The 11,381-nt window shown below is 33.2% G+C and overlaps 1 protein-coding gene across 2 annotated transcripts in view; it reads right to left on the bottom strand.

Annotated features, from left to right (window-relative positions):
- Positions 1–11,381, bottom strand: part of DNAJC13 (DnaJ heat shock protein family (Hsp40) member C13) — a 124,063-nt gene that overhangs the window by 45,246 nt on the left and 67,436 nt on the right. For both annotated transcript variants that reach the window (XM_081300893.1, XM_081300894.1), the window contains 7 exons: positions 9,843–9,927; positions 7,087–7,241; positions 6,545–6,590; positions 4,640–4,794; positions 3,109–3,310; positions 1,381–1,496; positions 487–565 (listed from right to left, as the gene is read on the bottom strand). In XM_081300893.1, the coding sequence (XP_081157019.1) occupies positions 487–565; positions 1,381–1,496; positions 3,109–3,310; positions 4,640–4,794; positions 6,545–6,590; positions 7,087–7,241; positions 9,843–9,927 (838 nt within the window). The remainder of the gene's footprint in view (positions 1–486; positions 566–1,380; positions 1,497–3,108; positions 3,311–4,639; positions 4,795–6,544; positions 6,591–7,086; positions 7,242–9,842; positions 9,928–11,381) is intronic.

Below are 11,381 nucleotides of genomic sequence, written 5' to 3'. Positions count from 1 at the left end.
TGGTACAGCACTTGCCTAGCATGTGTGAGGAACTGGGTTCAATCCTCAGAAACACATAAAAATAAATAAAATAAAAGTACTGTGTCCAATTACAAATAAAAATAAATATTAAAAAAATTACATAAATCACTCAAAGCAATCTGGAAAGCAATATTACTGATAAATGAATTAAGGTCCACTATACTCCCAACTTTTAATTATTCTTGTGATTGCCAATTAGAGTTTATTCTCAAACAGAGATGGGTAAGGAGAAAGAATAAATTTTCACATAGGGTATGAGTCAAAAGGAGACTCCTTTGGTTAACTGAGGGAGAACTTATTCACACAGAAAACCTGGGTATTTGGGCTGAAGCTTATTAAACATGCCCTGAGCATTTGTTATATGACAGATTCTTGCATGAAAGATAACTTATCTCCTCCTAAATAATACCAGAGCAAAAGGAAGTCAGTCCCTAAACCCAAAGACAATCCAAAGGCAGTACATACCCTCCCTTCTGGATTCTTATCAGGGTGGTACTTCTGTGCAAGTCTGAAGTAAGCTTTTCTAATCTTGCTTTCATCATGCCTGTTAAGCAGGAAAATTGTTTTTATAAAGTATGAGGAAAAAATGTTTATACAGTCATACAGTGATGTTTTAAGAATCTATTCAGGAATTTTATGTGATCATGTATTAGTCATCAAATTAAACCCAGTAAGACTTAAATAGAATTATTTCTTATATGTTATCTTTACAAGTGAAAGATATAACCTAAAAGTTCCCTGTGTAAGGTTATCATTCACTTTAAGTTATAAGACCATATTTGGGGTTTGATGAACTAAAATACATTTCTATAAACCTACTAATTTGCCAAAATGTCCAAAATGCCAATTTACTCTTCTTTAAGCTGCTATATTAACATTGCTGAGAATGAACAAAAACTTTAGTTTGTATTTAAGAAAATGTCTTTACACCATTTTTCCCTAACATTTCTAGTCTACTACAAATTACTAAAATAAATCTGCATTCTTTTCTAATCCATCATTTAGTGTTCTAGGCCTACTGCTATCAAATCTCTTCTTCATGCATAAAACAAATTGCAAGAGAAAGGAGAAAAATATATGAGTGAGTAGTACCATATCTCAGATAACAGTGTGAGGTACTCTGCCTAGATTATTTGAATTAATAAAAAATCAGAAAGAACAGAAGAATGCAATTTCACATATTAATAAACTGTAATATGTGAAAGTCAAACATAAGTCTGTAGTTAATCCCAATTATGTATGTCAAAGAATAGACAGAAAAATTAAAAAATGGTTGGTTTAAAATATAATTTCACCTTTGATATTAGAATTTTAAGGTAAGGCAGACATTTATTATTGTAATAACTGAAAACAACTCACATCCCCTGTCCTTGAGGCAGATTAAGCACTTCATAAGCATCATCTATTGACATCATGGGTGGCTTCTTTTCTACTTCCTTCTTCCAGGCATCAAGCGTATCTTTTAGAAGTTTGACCTTAGAGACAGAGGATTAAAGTTTATATTGACTAATGTAAAACTATTACCAAATATAACTTTTAAGTTATAAAATACTTGATGTAAATCACCATTTTTAGGCTATCCAATCAATAGCTTTCTTAAATACAAATAACTAAAAACTATCTTCTTACCATTGTAACATTTAGGTAGCAATATACTTGTTTCAAGGCTATTTCCTCTATCTTTCAGTGATTTTTAAATCTCTGCCAATTTGTGCTTTTACCCTTAATGTTTAAAGAAACATTCAGAAAATATGGAAAACTCTGAAATACGAAAGTAGTATACTACAGTATGCTTCTCAAGATGATCTAACAATTACAAGTATGCTGGCATTCGAACAAATGTAAAGGATAGCACACTCAAAGGAGCTGCTATTGAGTGGGAAGAAATGCACTAATATTTACTGCACACTGTATGCCAAAGAGCTAGGTGCTTTACAGACTACAGAAAATTTGATTCTTATATAAAATTTCAAGCACACACCATGAGATTCTGAGAGATAGATGCATGTGTCCTAGTTAATAAATGGTGGAACTGGATTCAAACCTAGGTCTGACTAAAAAGCCTTTACGTTTTGTATCATTTCATTTTGAATCCTGAACAAGTTCCAGAGTCTATTTATCTTTATGAAAGCACCATGAACAGGCAGTGACTTGAGGTACAAAAATGGCAATTGATCTGAAATCTTTTAATAATAATGGTAATGATAATGATATAATTTCTGCTATAGTAATAGAACAACATGTCATCCAGGCCTACTTTATTCTAGGCTCCCCAAAGATTTACAAGGACTCAGGTTAATGGGGTTCCAAGGACACCATGGATGGACAGATAACACCTACTGCTATACAAATAATCAGGTCACATTTACCGTTATTTATGTGTGCCAGGAATTATGCTTAATGAATTCTTAATCTTCACAACCATCAGAGACAACTGTTACAATTACTATTATTGCCATTTTATTTTTTACTTTTTTTTTTTTTTTTTGTACTGAGGATGGAACATGGGAGTGCATTACCACTGACCTACATCCTCAGTTCTTTTTATTTTTTTAGACAGGGTCTTGCCAAGTTGCTAAGGCTGGCCTTGAACTTAGAATCCTCCTGTCTCAGCCTCCCGAGTCACTAGCACTAAAGGCATATGCCCCTGTGCCCAGCTCTTACTGCCGTTTTGAAGATGAGACCTGAAGCTTGGAGAAATAAGGTAATGTTTTAAGCAGAGCTATTAATGGCCAAGCTGAACTCTGACTCCAGCACCCAGGAGCTTGATCAATCTGCTAGAAAGGTAAGCTTCCGCCAAACTATTATAGCATTATTGTGTTATACACATGGAGTTTGTTCTGTCTTTGTTATACAGGTTCAAAATCCTAAAGTTCTTAATACTCCCTCAAAACATTACCTTTTGGTTTGAGATTTGTCCAAATATGTTAAACACACTCAGAGTTATTCTGTTAATATTAAGTCAGTTATCCTGACTTAGTATTAAGTTAATTAATATTAATATCCTTTTTTATCACAGGTGAAACAACTACCCAGAAGTGTTAGGAGGTTGTTTGTGTGGTTTCCGAAGGCACACACTGAACTTACCGGGTCTTTAATTGGCCAATCTGGAAATCGGAGTGTATCACAAAGTTGTTTGAGGTAATAAATATTACAAAATAGTTCATTTTCTAGCTGTGGATAGTTGATAACTGGGATGGGACAATATTGATAAAGTGCTCTTGTATTACTCTGAAGACGAGGTGTGAAATCAGCAAGATGGGCAGCGATCTTCTCTATCATGAGGCGCCTACAATCATAGAAACCTCCATTCAATCATTCTGATAGAATTATCAAACTTTAAAGAGAAGCTTAAGATAGGTCAGCATAAAAGATACTTACATGGATCTTCTCTAGAATAACTCAATTACTGGCCTAATATTACAGCCTCAAAGTAAGTTACTCAAGGTATTCTAATCTTATTGTGTAAAAATACTCAATAGAAATAAAATTATCTTATTTACCTATAAATATCAGCAATATGCTCAGTCCTGTTAAAAAAAAATCAGTCACTACAAGGTCAAATGGCATGGTGTCTGCATGCATGAGGGTTCAGAAAGGAAAGGCAAGCTTACCATCATTCCAAAGAAGCTCATTATATAGTATTTATGTTAATTAACTTCATATAAGTTAATAGGATAAGTAGAAAATTGATTTGGTCAATGTACAGAGAGATTCATCTTTTAGATGGGGACTCAGCCAATTTCAGAAGAAAAATATTACACAAACAAAACTGTGCTGCTACTTTATTCATATTCATATAATATGTATTTTTCCCAGTGGAAAATATGAATGCTATACAGAATACATTAAAACTAGTGGCCACTATGAGACAAGCCGATAGGTCACTCTACCCCAGAAGTTTAATAATTACCAGCAGGTGGCATGGAGTATGAAGCTAGCTTGAGAGTTGTGAGTAACTCAGATCACATGCCATCTAAGGAAAGAGCACTAAGGGCTTCTCCACAAACAAGCAGTCTTGACCCTGGACCTATGAACTGTCAAGTCCTTCCTGGACAGAGCCTAGTTAGTCACTGCCAACTAATTCTGTGCCTTTCCTTTTTCTGCATTTCCACAGGCTTCTCTTATGGCATTCCATTACTTAGCAATGCAAGCCCCTCAATAAAGGTCAAAATGTGCTGGCTAGGAGCCCTCAATCTGAATCTATTTTGGGTATCTTTGGTCTGATCCATTCTATGTGGGCATAGTTTATAATCAATGGAGTACAATCCTATTTCCAAGCATCCAAGAGATATGTTTTGATTTTATTGCTAATTATTCCTACATATATATCATCAGTTTGCTGCCTAAAATCTTACAAGCTATATCAACTGATTTAAGAAGCATTAGTGGTAGGAGGCCATACTCTTACATAAAGCTCTATTAAGGTAACAGTAGTTTTGTCAAATCATGTCAGAACAAAAAGCTTAAGGCCTCGTCAAAACCTATCACTTGATTTGGCACCAACAATTAACTGTTGTTTTATGTTAGCAAACTAGTGAAACATTTCTTTCAACAAGACTCAAACCAGATGACCAGCAGCAAAGATTCTGGGTACAAAATATAACTGATTATTTACCTCATTTCACTGCTCCAGATTGCTTCTGGTGTATCAAATTCTCCTAGAAAAGTCTCGGAAAATTTTTCAGGTTCATAATTTTCTAAGTAACAAACCATTGCTTCAGGTAGGATGTGCCCAAGTATACTTCTCTGAAAAATATCTTGTCCTTTTGTCTTTAAAACAAAACAAAATGTAGTCAGAAACACTAAAGTTCTCTTTCAATTTTCTGATAATGAATATGATTAATGAGCACTGTAGGAAAGAACACACTGCAACAAAATGCTTCTATGCTTTAGCAAAATGTGAAGTTGAACATGTGGGGCAAACTGACTTGGCATGAGCTCCAAGGTAAAATGGAGAAGCCCCCACCTTGCTGCAGTCTTAACCTTCTCAACATCAGCTGCCATTGCTGTTCAGGACAGCATGTGACCCTGTGGAACAGTAGTGAACAACACAAGGAAGGTCCCCTGAAGACTGATATCAGGTATTTTGCATAACATTGTTGGCTACAGTTCCTATGTATCTGCTGCTTCTGTTTTCAAAAACAAGTTCAGAAGATCTTAAAGATTTTAAAGAGGTCATCTCATGAAATGTGACTAGGAGTTTGATGGAGAATTTCTTCTCAAACTAATTATAATTAACTGTTTTGACAAGTTCATATCTTCAGGCTGGCCAAATGGAGTCAGGCTACTGATCCTAATTGTCATAACTAAAAATTTATACTCTTATTTACCTGATCGAAAGAAAATTCTAAAACTATAAATTTTCTTTTTTATCTTCTTCTGTCTCCTTCTAGTTTAAGATGTTTTACTTCTCCAGGATAGGACAGATGGGGGAATACACTTAAACATGGCTTTACAACTTAGTACAAAGATAAATTAGGCAACAAAAATCTTCATGTTTTTGTTAATAAAAGAAATTCACTATCTCTTAAACTTTTGTGTGAAAATCTGCTCATTCTGTTTTTTTATATATATTTATTTTTTAATTGTAGTTGGACACAATATCTTTATTTTTCTTATTTTTATGTGGTTCTGGAGATCGAACCCAAGACGATGCACGGGCTAAGTGAGCATTCTACCTCTGAGCCACAACCCCAACCCCCGCCCCATTCTGTTCTCTATTATCTGGTAATTTCTGCATTCAGAATTTTGCTATAAATACTATTCTGCTGTAATTATTCAAAATACTTAGGTGAAATTGTATGTATAATTTCTCATACAATATTTGAAGATTACACATGTACTACTGCACAGAAATAAAGGAAAAAGAGAGAATACCCCCAAATGCCTAATACCATGTTAAGGTAGTGTCATTACAGACAATTTTTATAAAACCTTTTTTATATTTTCATTTTTTTTTATTTACACAAAGCTATGGGAATTATACTGCCATATATTATTAGACAAATGGATTAATTTTTAGGGCTTCAATGGCTATTCTATAAATCCTACAGTTTGGTTAGTACCTACTGTCAAAGTGGTGTAACAGTCTTGATTAGTCTCCTAAACAAACATTTGAGAACATGTGAAAAATTGGGAAACTTCAAAAAAGAAAGTGAGTACTTCTTCTACCTTGGGATCTGAACAAAAAGAATCTTAGCCAACTATATGAGATTGAAGTATTTAGTGAAATATTTATAAAAATCATTAATCTAAATCTTAAAGAGAACAACTTATATTCATAGAGGTATCAGTATATAATTCCTAGCTGCAATTTCAATATAAGTCCAAAAGGCTTATGTTTTCAAAAAGCTTAAAAAAGTTTAGCTTAGTTTCTGTCTGCAAGGAACCACAAAGAATGTACAAGGATGAATAAAATAGGTCTTCCCTCAGGTACTTGTTGTACACTAAGAAGCAGACATATTCAGGAAACTATGGAGCTTACTCGGGTATTAAGTATTCAGAGGTTAAATTGGCTTACCTCCTCTGATTTGAAAGCCTGTTTGGTATGTGTGTATTTCAAAAACCTAGAAAGAAAAATAAATCACTTGTCAGATATAGGAACTGATTTGGTTTTAGTGATTTTGGGTTTCTAAAGATTTGATTTTTTATAGGTTAAAAATAGACAATTCATAAATCCATATTCCCAAATTATTCAATTTCTGATTAAGAACTTAAATGTGCTAGAAAGACTTTTAAAGTGTGGTCATATTAAGGCTATGTAACAATATGAATATTACTGAGTATTTGTAAGAAAATGAAATGTAAAACTGCATGTATAATATGAATGTAGTTAATTAAATATATATTAAAATACTAGATGACAAAATTCTTATATTAGATGTGGTAAAGTGGTACAATTCTGACTAATTTTCCCTATCCTACTTTCCAAATTTTAGTGTAGCTATGTAGTTTTATGATAAAAAATTAAAGCAATGATAAGTAATGATAAAGTTCAATACATAAATCTGCCTATGGTTAATTCAGATAATGTTTAACATAAGTTATCTTTAAAGTTCTTACCGAGCAACAGGAAGCACATTGGAACCAGTGTACATCATGATAAAGAAAAACACTCCACTCAGATAAAGACGAGGTAACTGTGGGTTATCTTGCATGATATGGTATAACAAAATAGCAACCTTCTCAACAAGGATAGGGTCAAACGTCAGCAGTAACTGAAGACAGGAATAAAATGTTCTGGTTAATAAGTTATAAAAAAATTGCAATATCATTATTCATTTTACACACACACACACACACATCCTAACTTGAGGTTTATTGTTTGTTATATAAGTTATAAAAATTCATGCAATTCAGTAAGCTTATCTACCAGACTCAAGTCAGATTTGAAAAATGATTTATTCTAGCCAGGTACTATGGTGCACAATTGTAATCCCAGTGGCTCTGGAGGCTGAGACCCTAAGCAGCTTAGCAAGACCCTATCTCTAAGTAAAATATAAAAAAGGGTTGGGGACGTGGTTCAGAGATTAAGCACCTTTGGGTTCAATCCCTGGTTAAAATAAATAAATACACACACACACACACACACACACAGGTGTGTGTGTGTGTGTGTGCGTGTGTACTCACTGAAACATTTAGTGGAGATAGCAAAATATTAATTGAAAGTTGATCAAATCATATTCACAAAAATCCCTAATATGCCTAGAGCTACTTTTGTCATAATTTTACAAGTAAAATTGCTTCCTGTTTGAGAATGTTCCTAAATAGATTTTTTTTCTGTTAATGATAAAAGAAAAAGGAAAAAACAAAACAAAAAAAAATTAACTACATGTTTAGTTTTGGTTCAATTGAGTTAATGTGAAGAATCCTCTGAATGCTACTTAAGAACTCAAGAAGCAGAGTATTGAACACCTATTGATGAAATGGCACTACAAAGTAGATTTAGGAGTGGTGCTAAAGGCAAGAGGCTAAAACAATTACTAGAAGCAGCACACAGTACTACTTCTACAAGTACTGAAAGATGTGACCTCTAGAAATCTGAACTAGAAATACTGAAGGAAATATGATATCACTATCATGAATCTGGGCTAACTCTAAAACCAAACAGAATAAACAGCTGATAAAAAATTGTAAAAATTTTATCTCTGAAACTTAATAAAAGTGGTACTTCTATTTTCTTTAAATAGTTGCTTCCAAATAATCTCCAATTTGGGGTCAAATTTTACCTGGGGGGGGGGGGACAATGAAGAAGTACTAGATCCAAATTACAGGTGCAAAGTTTTTTAAGTAAACAATATAAATTTTTGGTGTGTTTGGTGTCTTATCTATTTATCAAAGTATTTAAGTATTTCATACTATGAGATACTTTACAAAGAAAAAAATTAAGAAAGTAGAACACAGAATTTTCTCTAGTATAGAGTTCAATATTTGATGTTATGGAAATTATCAAACAAAGCTCAAAGTATTTCATGTTGTCACTATGCCAGAAAACTCACTGCATCTTAGAACACTCTAAAAATTTGAAAGCTGTACCATATAGTCAAACTGGTGACAATTCTTGAAGTCAAATGAAGTACAGAAATCCCTTTCCAAATGTAAATATTGTTTCTGAAAACTACTACCTGTGTTTTAGCAAGACTACGGTATGTGAGAATATAGAAAATTAAGGGGGGAAAAAAACTCCAAAGAAACAATTTTTAAAAGCAGTATTAAAAATGTAGAAGGAATATGCTATTAAAAGCTAGAAATGTAAGTAATTCTTCTATCATTTTGTTCATAAGGTGCTAAAAGTTTCTGGTTAATGAAAACATACACTTCTCCATCTCCTCCCAAGCTTCATGTTATAGTGCTATATTTCTTAAAATCTTTTCAGTCATTCCCTCCTGGCCTTAAATTTAATGCTATTTGCATTTACTTTATTCTTTTCAGTTTCAAGACTCTTGGAAACATGTTTAGGAGATGCTAATTTTCTGAGTATGACATTTTATCTAATGTTGAGAAGGACCTATACAGAAAACAAGTCCCTCCAACAATACACAGTCACATAGTCCTGTGGGCGAGATGGTAGTGGTTTAAAGAAATAATTACACTGCTTTTTCATATAAAGGTCTTAACAGAAATGTCCACATAGAAAAGCATACAAATTTTTAAATGTTGGTATGCTTAAATAACAACAGTTAGAAGAAAAAAAAACTGTATTCTTGTACATGACTTTTTCAGTATCAGTGATTAACAAGGCACTTAATAGTAATACATGAATATAAGAATATATACATTGAGTCATTATCTCTTCCACACTAATATACAAATGGTATAAATTACTAGCAATGCTCTTAAGTCAACCATGAGTAGTTAAGGTCTAAAAAAATTAGATTTGACAAAAATAATTAATAGATAGGGGGGAAATGACTACCTATGAAATCTCTGGGACCCGATTTGTCTAATCCTAATTTGAGTTTAGGTAACTTAATTTGAATAGAAGAATGCAGAAGAAGAAAAAGAAAAATGTCTTTAGTAAATCCTATATAATTCCAACTCAATTCTTTGAATCATCAGTTGCTACACACAAAAACATGTAACTGAGAACAATCAAAATCTGAGGCATGTGCTAGTTTATCTGTTAAGGTATAAGCCTCCATGTCTTTCTATGGCAGGAGCCAGCAGTTAATATCAAACTGCACTACAAACTATAAAGCACCTTTTAGTTATCAGAATGAAACAGACTATAATAAAGATGAGGATGCATAATAAAATTAAATAAGAGAAAATAATTCTTAAAATACTGTTCCTAGTTCAATAACACAAAAGGAACTCACCTGAATAATATGGGGAAGGCAGGTGCTATCTGATAGTAGTCTTTTCACTCTGGGTAAAGGCCGAATAATGGCATTATCTTGATCCCTAGAAAATATTTTCTATGGTTAACATTTAATATATTTATTAAAATTTGTATGTTCAGAGCGTTCTTCTAGGCATGAAGCAAGTTACCTTACTTTTTTGTTAATGAAGACTAAGCTCTCATACAGCTGGGAACATGATTAGATATTTTGGTTTAAATCTATTTGGCTGCTTAATATGACTTCATATCCTTCCATAAGATTTCCTTGAAAAACTGTACCCTAGAAGAGCCAAAGACTCTTATTTATTATTTAATTGATTAAACTTTGTGTTGTCTAATACATTGTCAGTGGATAGACCCCCCCAAAGGGCATATCAAACTTCTGTCACATAAATCTAAATTTTAATTTAACTATAGTCAGTATTTTTCAAATACAGACTTAATTTTAATGCCATATTACTTCTACATACTGGTTGTATGGTTTTGAGTCTAGTCTAATTTTTAAAGAGAACTAGAACCATGAATACCTTGAGTGTCATAAAATATGTGACATTTTTTAGTAATTTCCATCACAAGGTAGTGTAGTAATAAAAAGATGTATATGCAAGTATTTTATACAGACTGAAAAGTTCTGTGCAAGAGTTATGACTGCCATAGGAAAATACATCCTTACCTTCACTAGTTAAGTAGAACGAGGTGTGGGCCTAGAAACACTGCTACACCAGGATGCTGACATGACAGATAAGGAACTCACCACTGACTATGGACTACAGTATATCTATTTCAAAATATTCATACCTAATTCACATAAAAATTATTACCAGCATAGCTGGTAGGTCTCGGGTTTTATTTGAAATTTCCCACAGAAGGTTGCTTTTCAGTTACTTTACCAATAATTTCCAAAGTATTTATTCTTTTTAATTTTTTTTATTGTTGGTTGTTCAAAACATTACATAGTTCTTGACAAATCATATTTCACACTTTGATTCAAGTGGGTTATGAACTCCCATTTTTACCCCGTATACAGATTGCAGAGTCACATCAGTTACACTTCCATTGATTTACATATTGCCATACTAGTGTCTGTTGTATTCTGCTGCCTTTCCTATCCTCTACTATCCCCCCTCCCCTCCCCTCTTCTCTCTCTACCCCCTCTACTGTAATTCATTTCTCCCCCTTGTATTATTTTTCCTTTTCCCCTCACTTCCTCTTGTATGTAATTTTGTATAACCCTGAGGATCTCCTTCCATTTCCATGCAATTTCCCTTCTCTCTCGCTTTCCCTCCCACCTCTCATCCCTGTTTAATATTAATCTTCTTCTCATGCTCTTCGTCCTTACTCTGTTCTTAGTTACTCTCCTTAAATCAAAGAAGACATTTGGCATTTGTTTTTTCGGGATTGGCTGGCTTCACTTAGCATAATCTGCTCTAATGCCATCCATTTCCCTCCAAATTCTATGATTTTATCATTTTTTAATGCAGAGTAATACTCCATTGTGTATAAATGCCACATTTTT

This window comes from Spermophilus citellus, assembly GCF_964194105.1.
Source record: "Spermophilus citellus genome assembly, chromosome: 7".
NCBI classification, from domain to species: Eukaryota; Metazoa; Chordata; class Mammalia; order Rodentia; family Sciuridae; genus Spermophilus; species Spermophilus citellus.
The sequence above is the reverse complement of the archived record's forward strand: the minus strand, read 5'-3'. Positions and strand labels throughout refer to the sequence as shown.